Here is a 23,151-nt window from a genome sequence, read left to right on the forward strand (position 1 = left end):
GAGGAGGGAAGACTGTTCTGTTCAATCGAGACAGAAAAGAGAGAAGCCCAAATTGTTAAAATCTTTCTAATTTTTTTATGAAACGCTGCCTACGGTGCAAAAAAAGCTAATAATAACCATTATCTGCTATGAAAACCGTTCTTTTATGATTGTGACCACTTGTTTTTATAAAATGAGATCATCAAAGGGAACGAAAGACCCGAGAAGGTGCAGTTTGGTAATTTCCTCTCATGGAGTCCTAACCCAAAAATACTTTGCCTGCTGCTTGCCCCGTGTCAACGCTAAACCCGTGTTCCTTATTATTTCTTTGGAGCTTGGCCTGAACCCTGAGTCAAGTTGACAGGCCCTGCCGCAAACCTTTGTAGCTCTATCTTCAGCCAACGGACCATGGCTGATAATCTCAGACTGCTGTTATCTTTCTTTGCCTTTCTCCTATCCCTATGTTCTTCTAAATCTCTCCCCTCCCTTTTCCCTATCCATTCCTCTACCCCCCCCTCCTTCCCCTCTCTCTCTCTCTCCCTGTATCTCCCACCCTTCCCCCAACCATTCTGTAGAATTAAGTTCAAGCATGACATTAATGGTTAGTACAAGTGTCATCATGAGGAACCATCCAGTTGGTTTTTCATAGCTTGGAGAACTTATTTATTCATTACTGTTTCAGAGTGGCACAGCCATTTGGAGCGGCTGCCAGCTGTGGGTGAGGAAGATCCATGTGCGTGGAGATCTACCCAAGTCTTCCAACGAGCTCCTACATCTGAAAAGGTGATAGAACAAACCTTTCTCTTTCTCTCGGGGTTCTAAGTTAGAGTTCACAAGGTTGATGCCTTCAGGGGTACCTTCAGAACTGAGGGTAGTTTGACACAAATGCCTAAATTTCCAGTATTTTCAGTTCCTTAAATATTTTTCAGATGAATATGTTTTATTTTCATTTTGACCCTAGATGAAACTTATTAAAATGAAACGCGTCTTCCTGGAATTCTCCTCTAAGAAGCGACCAGTATACTGAATTTTTGCAGAACTGGGATTGTCCTCATCAGATATCTGAAAAAAGTTTGAGGTGTTCTTGTAGAGTTCTTCCACGTTGGCTTTCAGTGTAGAAAAAGGTATCCCCGAAATTTTACACGCGTAGCCCGGGAAGATATCAAATGTGAGCTGGTTGACGTCTGGGTCTTCGATAGGTTCTGGAGGTGTAACAGGTCCTTGTCTTCTGGGTCTCGTAGGTGGCTTGTCCAAAAATGTTAGACAAAAAATTGTAAGAGTAACTTAAACGTAGTCACCGCTAGAATGTCGATGTGAATCAGGAAAGAATGTGGATACTTAGATGCAGGGGGGGATTTTGTCGCTGGACAGTTGGCAGCTATGATTAAATATGTACTTTTTTATATCACTGATACTTCTGATGTTTTAAATTGGCTGGTTTGGGATTTTTAGAATGATTGTGACGAATACATTTTAAAGAACTTTATCGCGTTTCAAGCAAAATAGTTTGCCTTTAGGCTGAAGAAGGGCTCAGGAGACACCTGGTCACTGGGAAATAGGTCACTGAACCACAAAGGGACATGTTTTCACCATTTTTGATGCACCTTACGATACACTTTTTTTTGTAATTGTGCATCCTTGACTTTCCCCAATAAGCAAGAGGATTTCCTTTATATATATTCAATATTTATATATTTCATTTATTTAATATTTAATATATAGTTAATATATTTATATATTTAATATATTTATATATTTAACTGGTACATTTAATTTGCAGTTGGCATAGATTCAAAGTTAATTTGCTCCGTTATATATATTATATATGCACATATATGTTAAATTCATGATTGTAAGCTCCTATGCCCAGGGAGCGTCTTCTATTTCTGTAACTCTATATTGTTATGTGATGCACTACTTGTCATGTCCTGTTTACCCGTTGTACAGCTCTGTGGAATATGATGGCGCTATATAAAATCCATAATTAAAATCCGTAATACCAGAAAATCAAAATCGATGCAGTAAAAATGGGCACCAGTGATTTCGATGCACGGGAATGTGAGATTCCGGCCAAAAGAGCTGACATTCTAGAGTTCATTTTCTGCAGAAATTGGTTTAGTAAGAAAATATATCAATTTCTGGGTAATTTATCAAATGGAACCGGAGCGGCAATTTTTCATTATCAATGCAGGTTCTCTGTTATAATACAACAGAACCAGCCCTGGACAAAGAGCTTACAGTCTAGCGATAGAACTGAGGTTTGATAGAAATATTTATACGACCAGTAAGCACTTCTGTTGTAACGAGCATATCGTAGTTAACATGGGGGTAAAAGATTCCCCTCGTTAATACAATGAACACAATATTAACTTATATATAATATTATTAATATAATAGAATTAATATAATATATTAACATAATATTCATATAATATATTATTAATTATAAAAAGGTAAGTCCTTACCTCGAAAGAGACATGCTTTCGGCAGAAGCCGCTGACCCACGTGAAAATGATCTGATGAATAATTGTGTATATATTTTTTTCTGGATTTGATAAATAATATAATAAAAATGTCTAATTGTTCCCTGTGTTAGATACAGAAAGTAACGATACCGAAAGTAACCCTCAAATATACAGCCAATGATATAATGCAGTTTTTAATCATTATACAATAATATCGGTATTATAATGAATCTTGCTTTAGGTGGTTTAGTCTCTCGATCTGAATGGAAGTCCTCGCAACCTTCTCAATCTGGTCAATCTGGTTATGGCTCTCCATCCAGATGTGTCTCATTGCTTTGAAGGTCGCTCTTCGGCCGTAAGTGACGTGTATGTAGGACAGGATGGAATCTTTACGTTTAAGAGGAATATTCTTTAGAATCTTACGGGGAGACGCGTCTTGTTGGACAATGGTCCAAATGTACCTCTCCATCACCTTGGTGTAGATGGAGGTTTTCCAATGAGACTTGGCTTCTTTTCCGAGCTACGGTGATAATTCCTATCAGAGCCTGATGTTGAATGGCACATGGATCTAATCCACATGACAATGATAAAGAAGGTGGGAATGGTAGAGGGTGTTGGATAAGTGGAATGGGCTTCCGGCAGAAATGGTTGCAGTGGAGTAATTGAAGCGTGCATGTAGTAGACATAAAGCTCTCCTGGACATAAGATGAGGCCAAGGGCCACATAACGGTTTAGATCTTAGGGAAAGTACTATAATTGACTAGAGGGGGGGCCGGTGGCTCTTACCCGCCCCAATAAAATCGCAAGGAAGTGCTTGTTAAACAATTCTTGTCTTTTTAGGACGATGTAAATCCTGTGACTCTGCGCTCAGGGGTCCACAGCAGCAAACGTGAGAGCCTATATCTAGGAGATGCTCAGAGTTGTCAACATTCTCATGGGCGCTTTGACTGTGAACAATTGGTGTCTCGCACCTTCTCCCTACCGGAGGCTATTTATGTATCCTGGTCTTCCTTGCTACGGCGTCTGAAATAGCATCGCTTGTTCCTTAAAGCTTCATAGCTATATAGACCCCGATGGGATCCATTGCTAAACCCAAAATCGATAAGTTGTGCTAGGCACAGTTTTATTAACTGGGGTAGATTAACGGTAACACCCTACATGCTCCATTTTCTTTGGTTGTCCTGTCCCGTCGGTCCAGTTAAAATCCATCATGTCTTACCCCGGTCTCTCCTTCTACACAAACTGCATAGAACGGATGAGGCAATGTTCAGAGTCACCTAAACCTGGACCTTTAGCTATTGAGTGGACATCAGCACGATGTGGGTTCTCCCAGGATCCGTCTGTTATAAGCACCTCATGAATTTAGTTGAACTTGTCAACGTTTCTGGGTATTTTTCTTGAATTTAGAACTTTTCACTATTTTATCCACAAAGCTAATAAAACATCCTCTTCCTGATTGGCTCCTCATTATCGTCTTTGTTCTAGATTGAAGACTGGTGTAGGATGGTCTTTCAGTGAGATGTTATGAAACATGGCTTACATGGCTTACATGGCCACTGGCTTGGCACCTTCCATGGCTGGAAGGCTGATATTTACTAAACAAATCTCATCGTTTTTAGATTCTTTTTCAAAAAAAAGATATTTTATCGGCAAAACGAGAGTTGGTTGAAGTTCTAATCATGGCTGATCTTCCACTCGCAAATTCTAAATACCCAAAGAAACTCAACAGAAATGTTTGAATCAAACATGTCCCTTCCTATAAATTCCTGCGATCCAGAACATTGTCACATTGTATAAGCGGCTTGCACGTCTCCAATCAAACGGCATCAGCGCGGGCGATGGCGTTCTGATAGCTGTCTATTCCCGGGCAGGGTAAAACGGGACATTGACGGGCTATTTCACAAGGGAAGTTTTACATACGTTGGAATCTTTCGGGATGATCTGCGGCAAGTAGTGACGATAACGGAATTAACTCTGTAGTGTCAGATTTCATTTTGCGACTGAGCAGGGCTTGACCTTTGGAGGCCAACCTGTCCAAGATCTTCATGATGCATTGAGCCTAATGAAGGCAAACAACCCTTTTGAAGCACATGCCAATTTTTGCCCAAAAGGAAGGGGGGGGACCCCTTATGACTTTATGAAAACACTAATTTCGTGACCATCGGCATATGAGGATCCCCTCTCTCACAACGCTTGTGCACATTTCTTTAAGTAGAAGCTCTTCTTCAACAGTTCTTGAGTTTGCGTTATTATTAGACTCCATACTTTGAGATACCTATGGAAAACCATGCGTTCCGTCTGAATTGCATCATGGGATGGTAAATAAAGAGGGAATTTCCTAAAAAAAATAAAATAGGTGTTCAAGGAACCTGCAGTACAACGAGAACCTCAAGCATTTCTGAGGTTTCTTTAGGAACAATACATAATCCTGGAACCCTTAATCACCAGGGATTTATGTATTGAGCTGTAGGGCAGTGATAGGTAATATAAACACTTTATTTTAAAACATTGCGGTTTAGGAGATTTGTCTGTTTTGGATATTGTTAAGTACAGAAAATGTGTGTTTTTTGGCTGGAGCATTGAATGAGCGGATGTGTGACCCCAGCGTCTTTCCTCAAATATTTGGCATCATTTTGACTCCTGATTAAGCCACTTCAAGCTCCAGGATTGCCGCCTGAGTAAATATTTAATTCATGTTGAGTTTAGACAGAATGTTTGAGCTTCTAATGTTTTCTAAACTGATTTGATGAAACGTGTTGCCTTTGTATTTGGTGTGGGTGTTGAGAGGAGAGGTGGGTTGCATGAGTAATGCTGATGTCAGGGATGGACTGAGGTCAAAGCTGGATATACTGAAGGTCTGGATTGATGGTGAACAGTGCTGATGACTGGATGCTAAAGACGGCAATGAGGTCAGGGCTGGAGGGTGCTGGTAGTAATGAGGAAAGAGCTCAAGGTCCTCATGTTGCTGCAGTCAGCGTTGGGTCATACTTATGGTGAGAAGGTTAGAAGGTTATATCAAGGCTGGATCATTCCAAGGTTGACTTGGATCACGCGGAGGTCAGAATTGGGCAGTGCCAAGGAAACAGTTGAATGAGCTCACAGCGCTGGGATCGGGTATGAATTGTGAGAATGGTGATGTCGTCAGGGCTGAGGTTGGGGTATTTTGTTGAGGTCAGGGTTGGTTTCTTGCAGATGATGCTCTGGTTGGGGTTGGATCTTAAAGATGGTGCCAAGGTCAGAGTTGGATCCTGAAGATGATGCTGAGGTCAGGGTTGGACCCTGACAATGATGATGCTGAGATCAGGGTTGGATAGAGAAGATGATACTCAGATCAGGGATGGATCCTGCAGATAATTCTGGTGTCAGGGGTGGATGGTATTGACAGTGCTGAGAGTGCTCAAAGGGGTTATCTGGTTTGTAGAAAGTGATTGGCTCTCCGGTTTTGCTGACCTATTGTTATTGTTTGACAAAAATAGTCTCTGTTTGCCTTAATGTTTTATTGCTATATATATAAGTATATATGTACAGAGGCTCTCCAAATCCAACCCACAAGGTCCATATGTGGCTTCGCAGAATAACAGGACATAGAACTTTATGATAGGAGTTATCCTAAAATCCCTGTATCTATACATCTATAACACCCCTGGAATACATTTTTTTGATCAAAATAAAGAAATGATTCCTTTAACTAATCATTGTTAGCTTATTTTCAGTAACTGTCTCTAATAACCCTTTCAATTTTGTTCCATTCCAGTTTCTCAGAAGACTTTGGAACAAGATGCGTCTTTGATGAACCGCACGCTCACCATTTTTGCGGACAGTGGGTTGGTCCATGGGGGCCGATGGCACTGATCATAAGATCAGAATGCTGAACATACAGAATGGAGCTTGGGGAGGCAGGCAGGACTGGTACCAGGACAATCTAGTGAGCGGACAGCCTAATCCAGGTATCTGTGTATGTGTGACTCTTCTCCAAAGTGCGTGATAGAAACCAGGGACACCCGGCTGGTGGCATTGAAGGAGAAAAAAGACGCATTCGTTGTGTTGCCATGAATGATAACATGAGTATGGTGGCAGCTACTAGGGCCGGACTGGGGATGACTGGGTGGCATTGGCACTTTAAGGCCAACTGGCTCCAAATGACCTAAGTACGGCCGGCGGCTGGATATGATAGGCAGCGCGTTACTCTTTTATGGTCACATAGTGTGCGGCCGGACATATCCATCCGGTGCCCCTGATCTGCTGCCGGAGAGGCAGAACGGGTGTGTATGGAGCCATGTCAGGCAGTGGTCTACCGGCTTTTGCCCGATGTGCCCGACCAGCAGCTACCGTAGCACAATAGAACAAGAATATTTTTTTATCAGCAATACATAAATGTAAAAATAAAACACGATAGAGATGTTGTATACGGTTGCGTTGTAAGAATTTAGGTTGCCTATAATCTGGAGTGAGAGAGGTCCTCTCTAAATGTCCTACAGGTGGGAACCTACACGGCCCCGGCAAAAAAAGAGAGTTCCTAATTTACCAAACCCAGTCTTCACCTTCCTTTGCCTTTTCATTTCTAACCATTGGAAGTGGATTCTTCGGCATCTCAAGATATTGTTATTGGGTCTGGGTGAACCTGACCACTTGAAGGTTCCTTAAAGAAGTTCCTTAAAGTTCCTACAGCCTCACCAATGAAGAACGCATATATTACGTTCATATGCATTTCTTCAACCTTTAATGGGAAGCCCTCAGAAGCTGGGGAGAAGCTTTACCCCAGGTAACCTCTGTGGTTTTGCCACTCGTGGTGATTTTAGAAGGTTTCTTGAGCTGTGGGCACACTATACTTGCTCCTGCTTGCATTTGCTTGGGAACACAAGAAAAAATTATTTCATGGCATCGCCCCCCCTACCTACCCTCGACGGGTGCCTTGTTGACCTGGCCCTTTTGACCTCCGTTATGTGGCACACAAACTGTTAAAGCATATTTGCCCCGCAAACTACCTTTCTGTTTTTGTTATTTTTTATATTTTTTTATTTTTTTTTTGCACATCTGCTCGCAGAATTCTAAAAATGAAACTGCACTTTTTTTTTTTTTTAACCGAGCTTCACATTATCCGTTGATCTTGCGGGTTCCCGGAGCGCTGCGGTGTATCTCTATACGTCTGAGCCGGGCCGGCGTTCATTGTTGCCTGTGCCATGACATATTCAGATCACGGCTCTGCACTCGGAGCTCTGCGGTGTTTCGCTGCGGTTCTGGCAGGAAGTCAAATCGCTTGTAGCTCTCTGCAGAAAGGCTCCGTGTTCTGCACAGTCTCTGTTCACTATCTAAGAATTTCTTTTTAGAATCCCGACACATTCTGGTATTATTATTTATTATTATTTTATTTATTATTATTATTATTTTTATTATTAATTGAAATGTACTATTTAATTCCAGCAAGCAAAAGCAGCTGCTGCTTACCTGCTTGCTTTAAAAAAAACAAAATCTCCAGCCTGAATGTCAACGTACGTCTTCATCGAAAGGCTGTGTAAAGGCCGACCTGTTATTTTCCCAAATCCCACATTTTTTTCATTCGTATATCGTATATCGTTGTATTTAGAGACAGAGGTATGCATGAATCGGGATATCGCCGTTACATTCTCCGTTTCAAATACTTGCCATACAGTTTGCATGCTTATCATTGTTTTTTTTCCTCCCCTTTGGAGAATGTTCATTGGATCTGCCAACCATCGAAGCAGGAATTAGAAAAAAAAATAATACAACGCAGGGCAGTAGAGAGTTGTAACAAAGGGTCTTGGGCAAGATAAGAGGTCCGCTTCTTGGAGTTAAAGGGGGGCACATTTCATTATCCTGCCCTCCTTATCTGCCATTATCGTTGCCATTATTATTAATTTATTTACTATGTTGGGTAACTCTACCCAGGTGTGGATAGTTAACCAGTGATTTGAGAAATACCGGTCACTAAAGGATTGAGAAGCTCTGTGTGATCAGCAGCTCCAAGTCAATGCATGTGATTTTTAACACCCCGGCTGACTGAAGCCCTTGGGGTTCTTCTCTGCCCCAAATAAATCTCTGTCCGTCATGATATCAGAGTCAGGGACACTACATGCCCATAGTGTTTGTTATCTATAGCGGAATATATCCGGAGGCTCCTCCAGCCGCAGGAGCACATGTCAAACATCCACGTCCGCCCGTGGCATGTTGTGGCCACCAGCCCTTGACGCCTGATGGCACGGAGATTGTGTGTCTGTCGCTGAGAACAGGAGAGAGGTACATAACGCAGTAAACTGTGCTCATTTTTTATGTGTCCAACATTAAAATGTGACATCAGAGGGAAAATGACATCATACGTAATGCGCAGCCTTTGTCTTTTTTTTCCTAGAACCTGGGAACTTTCTAAATGAGCCGCCCCGGGCCACTTTCAAAAAAAGTAATGTAAAGAGTGTTTTTATTTCCATTTTTTCCCCTTTTTTAGAACATTTTCTGTATATTCCACAGATAGTTGCCAGCAGCTGGACAGCAGTCTAGACTCGGAGCATCAGGCCGGTGCGGCCAACGACGACCTTGATGAATCTCAGATTCGGTTGCAGCTAAAACGCAAGCTTCAGAGGAACCGGACATCGTTCACCCAGGAGCAGATCGAAGCTTTAGAGAAAGGTGAGAACTTCTAAATGTGCTTAGACTGGGTATCTCCCCATTATTTAGGACTCTAAACACTTCTCCCTCTATCAGAAGAAGCAAAATGCCCACCACTTCATGTCTCTTTAATTCTCATGGTGAAATTATGCACATTGTATGCATTTTGAGCCTCATCTCATGAGGTAGAAGAGGTTAGAGGGGATGTTCACTAAATAAAGTCTGGACCTTAAAATTTTATTTTTTTAAATGCATGTTGAAGTCCATTTTGCATGGACTCCAGTACATTTTACTGCATGCAAATCGGTGCAGGCATTCTTTAGTTATTGGCGTTAGAGAATTAGACTTTGTCTGATTTAACTCCTCCCCCGGCTGCCTCTGTTGAAACCAGGAGGTGTACTCAGGAAGTGTACTTCCTGCACATGCTCAGTAGAGCTCCCATTGAAGACTAATGGGGACTGAGCTCATATGAAAACTCATCTGGAGTAGCAGCAGACAATTGTGTGTTTAATAGCAAAACATCAGGGTTAGGATAGCCTTCGTGTGATTGGCTGCTGCTATTCCCTTTGCCGTTGCCAAGACAATTAAACATACTGTGCCTTGTCGGCTTTATAGATTAATCTGAGGTCTTCGGTAGGTGGCTTCATCTCGGGCCACTTGCACCTCAACCAGCCGAGGACTTGATCTGGCTTGGATCAGGATCCCTCGCTTACCTCTTATGGTGTCGAGGGCAGTTTGCCCAAGAAAATGTTCTACTTCCTAAACAAGGGGAACAGCCTGCCCTTGGCCTCATTTATTAGCCTCTTCCCGTATGTTAACTGTGACAGCTTCACTCTTATTACTGCACCAGCAACTAAAGGAGTCACCAACGTCTGAGGTTCACCTACCTCAAAGACCTAGGACCTAATACACTGATCCAGAGTAATTGGGCATAACCCTTCTTACCAACACCTTAACCGCAGGGCAATTTACCAGAAAAGGCTAAACATTTCCAAAAGAAGGTTTCATTGAGGTCTCGCTGCATTTTGGGATTGGACACTATATGATGTCATGTAGGACTGTAGGGTACTTTGCATCACTGATAACCATGCATGAAGCTCGACGTTTTGCTTGAATGTGCTGCATGCTCTGCGGACGTGGGCAGGGAAAGGAAGGAGCTTTATGGTGCATTAAATAGAATCGACCGCATTGTACCCAAGGGAAGCCTACTTTTGTGTAACCAGCGTTTCCTCCACTGTGCAGCCTGATGCTGGACTCGAAGCTCTTACTCAGCAAGCAGACTGTAGAACTTTGCAGAGCAAATCGTATCAAGCATAGAACAGCAGATCCCAGGGTCTATAACGGTCATCATCTCCAACCTGACCATTTTTAACTAAATATTGTTGACTGTTTTACAATTATTCGTGGATAATTATCATTAAGCTACTGAACCAAATCAGCGATATTAATATGAAAAACACCCATTTTGCATATTTTGCAAAGCGGACTAAACTCCTGTGTCTGCCAAATGTGGTTCTGAGCTTCCTCGACAGACCACCCTTTTTATTTTGCATCTCGTATGAAAAGCCTTCACTCTTGGGAAATGAGACCCCCCCCCCGGGCGAAGGGCAAGCGTAGATATAAAAATGCTCTTGTGAAAGGGGAAGTGGGAGTATCGCACCTGTTACAGGAAGTCTTATACAGCTTCCTGTCTCATTGTCAAACTTCTGTCACCTAGAAATTCTACAAGATGCAACATAATGACTAGTGCCGCTTACTACTTTACTGTGTAAATCTCAGAAGTCATCTGTTCAAGAAGACGTCCAAGATGAATTTCACCGTTTCCCATAGAAAGTGGGCATTTAACTATTTTAGGTATTATAATTACATTTATATCTCAACAGATTAGAAAAAAATGGCAATAAGACCAAAGACTTGTGAAGAAACATTTAAGATTATGCCATCAAAACCAGACATCTCCCAACATTCATAGGAGCTATGTCGCTCGATGGGGACAACATGGGACAAAAAAGGTCCATGGGACGTGTTCTTCATGATGCCCAAGTGTCCCTGGCCTGGATCTTAGTGTGTTCCGATACTTTATATTTTAATTGGGTCATTTTAGGGGTCAAGTTATTTCATGTTCTAAAGACATCTGGACCAGGAATGTCAAGGGTGCTTTTACATCTATTTCAAGGTCTCTGGGTGAACAGGTAGACCTGCCAGGTGTTGCCATTCTGTCCTCAGCCTCTTCTTTTGAGATGGAATTATTCATTAAAGGAGAGAAGGAGAGAAGCCTGCAATTAAAAATTCAGGATGGACCCCATCAGCCTATAACTTTGTGAAATCAGAAGCTTTTGTTAGTATTCCTGTTCTTGATTTCCTTTGTAGAATTTGAGAGGACACACTATCCTGATGTTTTTGCGAGGGAGAGATTAGCTGCCAAGATTGACCTTCCAGAAGCCCGAATTCAGGTAAAAACCCAATATCTTTCTTATTGAAACATTGGGAAAAAGTGATTAATCTTTATATGATGCCATCGGCTCAGTTAGAAGCACCTCTGCAGAACTCTCATACCGCCAACATCTCTTTATAGAGCTCTCATTCCACTAACATCTCTTTATAGAGCTCTCATTCCACCAACATCTCTTTATAGAACTCTCATACTACCATCTCTTTATAGAACTCTCATTCCACCAACATCTCTTTGCAGAACTCTCATACCACCAACATCTCTTTGCAGAACTCTCATTCCACCAACATCTCTTTGTAGAACTCTCATTCCACCAACATCTCTTTACAGAACTCTCATACCGCCAACATCTCTTTATAGAGCTCTCATTCCACCAACATCTCTTTATAGAACTCTCATACCACCAACATCTCTTTATAGAACTCTCATTCCACCAACATCTCTTCGCAGAACTCTCATACCACCAACATCTCTTTGCAGAACTCTCATATCACAGCTGCTGTCAAATAATGCTCTGTATTAAGTAAAGTAATTGTATCGTTAATGAGCAATCCTGTCTTGAAACATTGTGTCCTTTTTTTTCATCCTGCTGCCCCACATTTACATTTTACAGGTTTGGTTCTCCAATCGACGAGCCAAATGGAGAAGGGAAGAAAAACTCAGAAACCAGCGACGCCAAGCAAGCAGCACCTCCAGCCACCTCTCCATCAACAGCTCATTCTCTGGCAGCGTGTATCAATCCATTCCACAGCCCAGCAGCTCAGGTAACGCTCAGGGCCAGACGCACACTCTAGGGATGGGTACTATAGACATGATACAGGTATTATGGACAAGGCGTGGGTAGGGCGTGGACACGGCTGGATGTGATATGATCCAGGTGGATACCAGCCCGGAAAAACTTTGTATACAACAATTAGTGAATTCTATGTCCTAAACAGGTCTTATTATTCCCTGTACGCCACAGGCTCGATGCTGGGCAGAAGCGAAGCTGCTATCACTAACAGCTACGGATCCCTCCCTCCTCTTCCGAGCTTCACCATGCCGAACAACCTCCCCATTCAGGTTTGTGGATGTCAACTGTACCTCATGGCTGGGCCCTGACCAAAGTGACCAAACGCCTCCCACTTCCTTTATCAATTGTCGTTACTCTCCTACAAGATTATCAGATGTGTCGGTCAGTAGTCATGCCAGATGACTTTGTGCGTCTCCAGAGCTACAATGCATCATACAAGTTCCCCTGCGATCAATGACGTACATTATGCTGCCCATGTTGGTGTAATATGTGTAATTATGTACCATGCGCCGGATAAGCCAAGCAGTTACCAATATATTGAAGGCTATCGTTCCTTGTGTGGCCCTGTCCTTCATTTAGACAGAATCAACAGGTTCTACTGAAGGTACTGCTAGAACAGAATAATCAATCTTGGTGCCACTATAAGTTCGGTATTAGAAGATAAGTTAAAGTGTCTTAAACCAACAATCCTCAAGTAATACACATTGGGGAATCCAAGGTATCCAAGAGTCTGGATATGTTCCAATGGCAACTATTTATTTCAGAGTTGGCGACCCACTTGGGATCATTTATGTTCAAGTTGAAATAAAAATACTATCCCAAACTCTTGTTTCCTTGAGTATCTGCTTTGAGGGTCCTCTGTACTGATATTTTCTGAAATGCCTTTCCAGACGGTAACCAGCCAGACCTCATCTTACTCCTGCATGATACCTTCGAGCTCCTCGGTGAGCGTGCGCACTTACGATACCTACACTCCGGTCCAACTACAGACACACATGAGCAACCAGAATCTTGGTTCGAGTGCCACCGGATCCACAGGTGGGTGCTACCTCCGGTGTAGGTAACTTGAGACATTTCTCTACCAGATTTTATAATTGACCTCTGACCCCCCCTCCTTTTGTAATTTTTAGGATTAATTTCTGCGGGAGTTTCCGTTCCTGTACAAGTTCCAGGTGGAGAACCAGATCTCACCCAATACTGGCCGAGGCTCCAGTGAGACAGAGGTGGCCGCGGCTCAGCAGATAAGGAACTGAGATACACGCTATCCTGGACTTTGTACTAGAACCCTCACAACCAACACGCAAAAGAGACAATAGGGAGGTCAGAAGGTAACACAATAACCTGAAATCTCCACTTCGCAATTGTGTTATATGTGTTATATAATTTATAAAGAAAGCCTTCTGATCCCACAAACCCTCACAATCCACCAACATTAAATACCCAGCGCACTGGGCAGCAGCCGGGTCCTACAAAATCCTCAAGACATGGAGAATTTTCATCTGTAACGACATGGCGTTCTTGAAAAGAGCCAGGAAAAGATAACAGCAACAGAGCGACTTCAATCAATGCAGGAAAAAGAACAATCCCGAGGAGTCCATGTTCCAGATGTTCAATGCCTACTGGCAAAGGATTCAGAACTGGTCCATTAGCTGGCGTCGGAAGATGTTCTGACATTCGATGGTTCTTGAATTCTAGATGCAGCCAACCATTAAACATTAACGTACCTTAATCAGGCCGGGATTTACATACTACCGGCCCCCCAGAAACAAATTATAATGGCTCTATACCCCCAAAAATAAAGCAAAAACAGCAGAACTGCTGTTAAGTAGGGTTCCGTCCCACGTGAAATACAGAATTTTGATCTAAAGGATTTGTGTGCTTTATGCACGACATGACCCCTTAGCTTGGACCAAAAACATAATTTGGTTAAAACATGAAAAAGGTTTCAGGAGAAATTTCAAATGCTTTTGCGGAATTTGCTAAGGTGGAAAACCTTCGGAGAAGCAGAAGATCTTTTGTTTTTTAATTATGAACTGAGGTCTTGGACATGGAACCTGAAAATTAAATCTTGGAAAGTCACCCTGATGTGAGCTGCAAATTTAGTGGACCAATTCAGATCATTCCCCATCGTTTCTAATGGACTATTTGACACTTATTGGGAAAATATTGTGTCCTACTGGTTTGATTATTTAAGAGGACTTGTTTCCGAATGGATTTCATCCACCCAATCTATGGAACTCACATCTTCACGTATGGAAGGGTTGGTAGTAAAGGTTTTTTGCCTTTGACGCCATGGACCTCTTTTTCTAGAGCGGGGTTTGACTCCCCATCCCGTTCATTTAGCCCTTTGTGTTCCTTAAACCCTTAACGATACCAACACACTTTTGCTCTTGATTTATACGTGGGTCGTGGACTCACAATAAGTAAATATCTCACCGAACCTTTGTGGTCCCAGCATGCTTACGGTTCTGAAGGAAATCTGATTGGTTTCGGCTCACATTGTTTATATTGTCCCGATGCTATCCATTGCATGAATGTTGGAGAACACACACAAGGAGAGATGTTTTCAACCTAAACGTACTTTTCAAAACTTGGAAATGTCACCAACAGGTGACTACACCAGAACCGAGTCTCGATTTCCATTAATTTGTATATAAAGATCGCTTTAAATTCTTTAATTTCTGCATGCATAACAAGTATTTAATTACGAACAACAGAAGTATATTTGCTGTAGTGATCTGATAAAGCTTCAGGTACTCAGTTGGGTTAGAATTCCATGCGCTAATATGAGTAAAGGCATTTAAAGTGTTCTGGAGTATTGGTTAGAGTGATGTATTGTTCTGTAGCGCAAAAGAATCTAGAACCAAAATGGAGAAAACCCATCGAAAGACTGGAGGAACGTGTCTGTCTTGGCTCATCATTTCAGCTGAAGAACAAGCCAGAGCCGAGAAGCCTACACATGATGATGGTGGTGGTGGTGGACCATAGTATCCAGTTCAACGTCTTTACCAAACTTGGCAAGAAGAAAGATGAAGCTGTGGAGGATTTATCATCGGCTTTCAGTTTCTTGCCATGTTCTTGAAGAAATAGTGTCGGTAAACTTAAGTTCTTGGTGTAATTCTTGACCTTACGTGGAATGGAATCATCTGCCAGGGACTGTTGGGTTTCGTGGCTGTGTCCTCTGCTGTTCTCTTGTATAATACATGCCGTGTGTCTCTTATAAATTATTGGGTTTTTTTTTAGCTGTTTACTGTGAAACAACGCATGCTGTATGCAGACTTCCATTACATAAAAAGAAAATATACACTAAATAAAGCCGGGCTGGATATGCACTTATTGACACGATGTAGCACGAAGCCACCTTAGATACTAACTGCATATATCTTATTAGTTACAAAAAGTAGACGGTCTAAAGGGACAATCCAGCCATCAGATGCACTTTAATGCGTATGATAGCCGACGGGGGGAATCCTTCCATATAAATTTGCCCCTCTACCTGCCCCTGAGCAGGAGGAGGGGGGCAGCTGCCAGGTTGGCCTTATTCCAGGATTATGTGGGGTCCTGGAATACGACATAATTAGGGTATCGCAGACCATGTACTGGATCTTGAAGAATGCAAATTATTTTTTTGGGTGGTAAAATGATGAATTAATAATAAAACAAATCTGTATTTATAAAAACACAATCGCCAATACAGGGGCATTTTATAATAATACATAAAATAATCTGAATAGTGTATTTTAATTACAGCAACAAAAAAGGTGAAAAAACTAATAAAAGCAATAAAAGATTAAAAAAGTAAATCCTATGTCGGATCCCCCGGTATTTTAATAAAACTAAGGCAATAAAACAAATTTCATCAAGGGTTGTTATTGCCATAGCAACCAACGGAATGTTAATTGCTCTATCCCAATTGTGATAACACCACATTTCAGACTTTATACAAAATTCACTTTTTTGTACCCAAATATGCCATCTTTGTGCTTGCATTTTGGCCATCCCTTCGATCCGAGATTTTTGGATGCATCTGAACAAAAAGACAATTTTGCCATGATTTTTAGTATGAAAAATATAATAAAATTCACAATCCTAAATAAATAAAGGGGATAAAATAGAAAAAACAAGGTTGTGATGGGGTTAGTGTGACCCAAACATCATGACGTGAAAAGGGTTAAAAATAAGATCCGGTTAGAGGAAAATGGAAGCCCTGATATGTGAATCTGCTGGTTTGTATGATGCTTTCATCCCGTGACACACGCTTGCCCCTGTGCCATGTTTCATGTAGTGTGTGGCTGGCATGTCCCTCCTTGCCGTGCACCGATGTATGACCGGCCCTCCCCGAATCTGCTGTATTTTAATTAAACTCTGATCTATGCGAGTCTTTGCTGTTTATTTCCTGTGATGTAACCGCATTGCCGGGTGTGCCATGAGTACGAGGTTTTTGAGACCCACCAAAGGAGAAATGAAACATAGTCCTTGTTCACCTGGTGCTAGGGCCCGCCATGCTTATTGCCCTAATTCACAGTTCAGGGGCCAAAACCAGCGTTTACAACACGTTAATACATGCTGTGGACCCCCCAGATGGTCAGTGACCACATAGCTAGGGTGCTCCCATTTAGGTGGACCCTAAATAAAATGGGAATAGCTTACCTGTTACTCCAGGTATGGTTTGAACTCAACGGGAAGGAGTTTACAAGGTGGCCCTGGCGCTTTAAGGCCAGTGGCCGTCTGATGACATTAATCTGGCCAACAGCTGGGTGAGTGTGGGGCGCCGATGGCCATACTGGAGCTGTATTTGGATAACGTATAAACTATTTCACGACAAACCTGTATGGAACGTGACGGCCCGCGATCAGCCAATGAAAAGGAGTGCAATAGGAACAATAGGTCACGTCTGATTTTTGCAAAAAATTTTGTTTTAATTGGTAAATAGAGCTTTATGCTTTAAACCTCTAGAATTTGAATTTCTGGGGCAAAACGCCCCAAAAGTAGTTTGTTTTCTGAACTGGGATCCCGTATACTTTCCTCCTGCCTCTTCCTCAGGCAGTCAGGACTTCAACCAAAGCAGAGGAGCAGCGCGAGGGGGGGGGGACGACGACGACACAGAGCTAAGAGGACTGCTCCCAATAGCATGTGCATACGGCGGCTTAGGGGTGCCAATTCTACTGAAATGCAGAATTTAGAATTGGAGAGGGGGGAGTGAGGCAGAGCAGGGAGAGAAATAGATGTTTTTTTGATTTTGTACTTTTCTTAATTTTGTGGCAAGGAAAAAATAAATTAAAAATCCAAAAATTAAATTAACGTTAATGCATGGAAGCAGCAGGTGGAAGCAATGACTTGGACCCCAAACCTACTTCCTCCAGCAAATCTAGAAATGGTAAATAAAAATCCACTACAGTCACGCCGTGGTTAAAAACACAAGGGGAGGGTGGCAGTAACACCCTAATGTGGGAGACCCGGCAAGGGTGTGGGTTATTATTATATGCATCGTATATGTAGTTCTAACTGATCCAAAGAGCTTACAGTCTAAATAGAACGGTTTCCCGGAGAGGGTTGTCCAACGCCCGTGTTGATGCCGGATGAATGAATTAAAGAGCGAAGGACGTTATATTGTCTCCCAGCGCTGAAGATTCTCTACATTTATTCACGTTTCCTTCGCTGCTCTCTCGTGCCATGGGTTCCTTCCAGGGCCTCGCTGAAAGGTCACGTTCTCTACATAAAAATAAACTCTCTCTCTCTCGTTCTCTTCCTTCCCTTCACCCACCCCGCGCTCTGCCTCTGACACCGCAGCGGAGGGAGCTGGCACAGCGGAACGGGTGTTAGGCGACAGGAGCTGAATCCTGGCCCTCGGGCGGACAGCGGGGGAGGTGGGAGCGCGGCAGAGAGAGGGAGCTTGTCAGAGGCAATAAGCGTCACCTCGACATCCCGGGCTCGCCGTCCGAGGCTGCCCTCGCGTAGGTTTTAAAGACACACACTCCGGTGTCCTTGCTGGAGATGCGGGAGCGTTCGCGTGCACCTCTATGACTGGTGGGTGAGGTCACGGGGCCGGTCGTGGCCGTCAGCGAACCACCGGTGTAGGATGCCGGGAGACGCTGCCGGGAAACGAAAGTTTCTATAAATGTTAACATCTGCTGGTTTTACAAAGTGGGTCAGTTTGGTGTCTCTGACCATCGTCATGGAAACATCGTCTGCTTTTTGAAGATAACTTCTATTCCTTCTTGAAACAGGAGGATGAAGCACATTTTTGACCCCCCCCCCCAGTGAGAGTAACATTGAGGTTCTCATTGACAGACGTTAAAAAGCAACTTTCCGTATGATGTCATAATTTCATTAATGGGGTTTGTTAATGGGGTTTTAGGAATCCCTCCAAATTCTGGGGTTCTAAAGGTTACCCTGTACCCTCATCTAATGGGTACAGGGGCGTAACTAGAAACCACAGGGCCCTAGTGTGAAAATCGCCCTGCCCCCCCTTTTCAACAGCTGATCTGTGCCATCATTGGCCCTTGACCGCTCTTCCAACATACAACATATGTTAACACACAAATTACACACACTTACTCATGCTCACACACACAATCACACATGCTCACACAAACATATATAATTACATATCCATGCTCACACACTACACATTCATGCTCACACACATATATAATTACACATCCATACTCCCTACAGACACACACAACTACACATCCATGCTCACACACACACACAATTACACACCCATGCTGATACACACAATCAAACATCCATTCTCACACGCAGAAGTACATATCCAGGCTCACACACATAATTACACATTCATGCTCACACACACACATAATTACACATTCATGCTCACACACACATAATTAGTTACACATTCATGCTCACACACACACATAATTACACATTCATGCTCACACACACAGACACATAATTACACATCCATATTCACACACACACACACATAATTACACATCCATGCTCACACACACAAGTACACATCCAACATGTTGGGTAACCCGTGCTAGAACGTCAGACCTAGAACCCTTTTCTTAAATAAAAAATGCAATTTAATTTTCTATTTATAGGATACAATAAAGGAATTGAATCATTAACTGTACCTGGCTTTTATGGACACAAATGGCTAATATATTTATCAACGTAATCAGTACATTTTAATTACTATTACCTATTTAATTGTGTAATGCCTGCAGATTCTGGAGTAATGTAAAAAATGGATGGCGATGATGACTCGACTTACGTCATTTCAGCTTCACATCCCTTACCCTGGAATCTAAACCAATGTAGGTGTGCAGACTTCTCGTAGTGCAACACAAAGGTGGAGTATCCGCCATGAGTGTGGCCCTGAGACAGCCGTCCAGCTAGAACGACAACTCCCATCACTCCAGCCCAGCCTTATGATGGGAATCCTTCCAGTATAATGCTGGAACTAGCAGGATCCTCAATTACCTGATTATTCGTTTTAGGGGGTGGGGGGGGTTGCTATGTCAAGCCCTTTCCTATTTTATTTCGGTTGCCAAGTTCTCTAAAGTAATAAACCCCTCGTTGGAGTAACTCTGGAATGCGTTAAAGCTTTTTCTTTTTCCCCCATCTCAAATAAACACGAGACAACATGCCCGGAATCTGGAAGTGGAGGTTTATGTATTAAGAGAAACTCTTTCAAATTGATGCAGTTACCATAGCAACCACTGGAATGTTCCGGAGAATGTATCACTATTATTATCTTTATACATAACCCCTGCTTGTCCATAGGCCGACCAATGGATCTTTATAGAGAGATGAAGGCCTTGCGCCCTTTCTACCCCCTCCCTGCATGCATCCCCTCTGTCTCCCTATAAATACCCCCCTCTCTCTTGCTTCTGTGAACAGTCATGCCCCTGAGCGCCGGGGAGCTGTCAGTGTGAACTATAACACGGTCACCTCGCATCAGGCCACTGGAGCGAACGGGAGGAACACTAATTGCCAGCGCTGTGGGGAGGGTTCAAGGAGCGGGGAGGGAGAGATGGCATGGGGTAGATCCGAGTGTAGCCCCGGGCTATGAGTTTCAGACATTAATGAAGTCGTATAATGCCATCCCACACACAGCCGTGTTTACAGGGCTGTGATTCTTACAACCTAATGACAGCGGAGGGCTACGAACGAGGACAAGCCATCTAAAAGTCATCGTTAGCCGACACGGAGTGCAAGCTCCTCCGCGCGAATAGTTATAAAGCTCATTCTTACCATCTACGGCTATCGGTTATGAAAAGAGGGCTAATAAAAATTCGTATGGGCCGTTCTCTAATACAAATGCGGACATTGTTTTGTTTATGGTTAATAAATAAACACAGCGTGGGGTCCATGCCTTTGCTTTATAAAGATGCATCAGAGCATTTAAACAGAATTCTTCAATGGGTTAACGGACCAGCCCCATTAGCTCAAAACAGGTCAGTTTGGGGCAAATTTGCTCTGAAATGGGCATTTTTTTTTGTTTTACCCCTGGGGAGGTGGAGGCGGAAGGGCAAAGAGACAGGCGAGGAGTCATCAGAATACCTGGTACATTTTATTATAGAAAATCAGGTTCAGTGGCACTTATGACAAAACTCCAATAGGGCTTTTTAATGGATGGAGCCCCTGGGCTGGCTTCTTCTTGTTGGCCCCCCAAACCCCACTCCCTCTATCTCTGCACCCTTTTATTTCAGAACCTCTTCCCTCTACCCCATCTCAGCTCCCCTTCTTTCCTTTGGAGTAAAACAAAAAATACGACTGTTGGATACATAGGTGGTCCTTAAGAGCATCTGGGACCCTGGGCAGCGTCCCTTAAAGATGGCCCTGGCTTCATGTAATAACTGAATTTTATAACATAAACACAATTTAAGAAATACAATGTATCTTGTCTCCTACTAAGGTCCTGTAGATGTCTTGTCCTGATGGACAAGGACGAGCCATCGTTGTTTGGTGGACATTTTGCCCTTCGGTGTACAATTTATCTCAATCTTTTAGTAAAAGGTGTACAAAAACACATAAAAAAATATATTTTTACCAACCCTCCCAGTGCTGAACAAAAAGAGAAAAAACAAGGGACCACACCTTGAAAGCCACAAGTATCAGCATTAATGGCCGTTTGACTGTGAATGTTTTTATACACCCTGGTCCCTGATAAACTACCGGAGTTCTCACCAAAACTAACAGCAGTTTCACTGATCAACCTCTCAGATCCCCTGAAACGGAATATTTCCAAGAGAAACGAATATATATTTTTTTCTTAGCTACAAGGGTGAAAATGGAGTTTGTCTTTAAAAAAACATACCTGATTGACTAGAATAAAGTTATATAAAAATGTTGAGGTATAAATTCCATATTATATTATTTATATTATATATTGTATTATTTATATTATATTATTTATATTATATATTGTATTATTTTTATTATATATTGTATTATTTATATTATATTATTTATATTATATATTATATTATTTTTATTATATATTGTATTATTTATATTATATATTGTATTATTTATATTATATTATTTATATTATATATTATATTATTTATATTATATATTGTATTATTTATATTATATTTTATATTATTTATATAGCGCAAAAGCAGGACGATGAGGCAGCTACCCAGGTGATTCAATACCTCATAGATGTCAGTTTGCATTTCTCCCCAACTATTTTATGAATGTTTATTCATATATATAAATTAAACATCAATACACATCACGTCTGCGCTAACTCAGTGGTGTAAATAAAAATTCTGGGGGCCCCCTGGGAGACTTACCGCAGAGGCCCCAAGAACCTCCCTCACACACAGTAACATATTCACACACTCACATTAACAGACGGTAACACGCGAACTCACATACTGAAGCCCACGTGCTCAGAATGGGCCTTAGTGGGCCGTTGACTGTGTGCCGAGCAGGGATAGGTCCTGACGGCATTTTTTGAATGTGGGGGGAGGGGTTAACGGTGGGCTATTTAGGGGTTTGGCGCCAATGGAGCAGTCTCCATTTTGGCTCACCTGACACTCACTGTTTGTCCCACCCTCCCTCCCTATTCCTTTTGTGTGTGTGTTCTTCTGGTGTGTGTTTGTTGTCACGGTCGTGTGTTAGCTTACCAGGTATCTAGGGGGTTAATGCTGATGGGAGAGCATTGGTTTTGGGAGGTTTCCTGGTAGGTGGAACTGGGAACCTCAGGTTTGGGTTTGGGCATCTCGGTATGTCCTTCCCTGTGTGGTTCCTGGATAACCTGGTAAGCTTGGGATGGTTTACATTAAATGGTTAATGTTGAATTATGTTAATTTATGTTATTTATTGTTCTGTGTGTTGGTCATTGTCCTGTTAACGCACCTATTTTTGGTTTTAGGTCTGCGTGGCAATGGCCTGCATTTAAATAAATTTCGGCTGTGGCCTTTTACACCCAAAATCTATGGTTGTCATGTCTTTATTGGGGGGATGGTTGGTTGGTTCTTGCAGGGGGCCTAGCCCGGGAGTCGAGGCTACTACAGTCAACACACTAACACTAACATACACTAACATACTTACATTCACTAACCTACTTATACACACAGTAACATACTCACACACTCACATTAACACACGGTAACATGCTAACTCACATACACACACTAACACTAACATACACTAACATACTTACATTCACACAGTAACCTACTTACAGATACTTACACTTTTATAACACACACTGTAACATACTAACATACACACTAACACACTGTAACATACTAACATACACTAACATACTTACATTCACTAACAAGTTTATACATACAGTAACCTACTTACGCATTTATAACACACACAGTAACATACTAACATAA

The 23,151-nt window shown here is 42.3% G+C and overlaps 1 protein-coding gene across 1 annotated transcript; it reads left to right on the plus strand.

Moving 5' to 3' along the window:
* The first annotated feature begins 624 nt into the window (after nucleotides 1–624).
* Nucleotides 625–13,870, plus strand: LOC128470638 (paired box protein Pax-6-like). The gene is made up of 8 exons (XM_053452539.1): nucleotides 625–762; nucleotides 6,199–6,391; nucleotides 8,928–9,086; nucleotides 11,436–11,518; nucleotides 12,131–12,281; nucleotides 12,482–12,579; nucleotides 13,201–13,348; nucleotides 13,441–13,870. Exons 2-8 carry the CDS (start codon nucleotides 6,277–6,279, stop codon nucleotides 13,524–13,526), a joined length of 840 nt encoding a protein of 279 aa, XP_053308514.1. The 5' UTR covers nucleotides 625–762; nucleotides 6,199–6,276; the 3' UTR covers nucleotides 13,527–13,870.
* Nucleotides 13,871–23,151: the final 9,281 nt, after the last annotated feature.

The sequence above is a fragment of the Spea bombifrons genome, chromosome 12 (assembly GCF_027358695.1).
Source record: "Spea bombifrons isolate aSpeBom1 chromosome 12, aSpeBom1.2.pri, whole genome shotgun sequence".
In the NCBI taxonomy this organism is placed as follows: Eukaryota; Metazoa; Chordata; class Amphibia; order Anura; family Pelobatidae; genus Spea; species Spea bombifrons.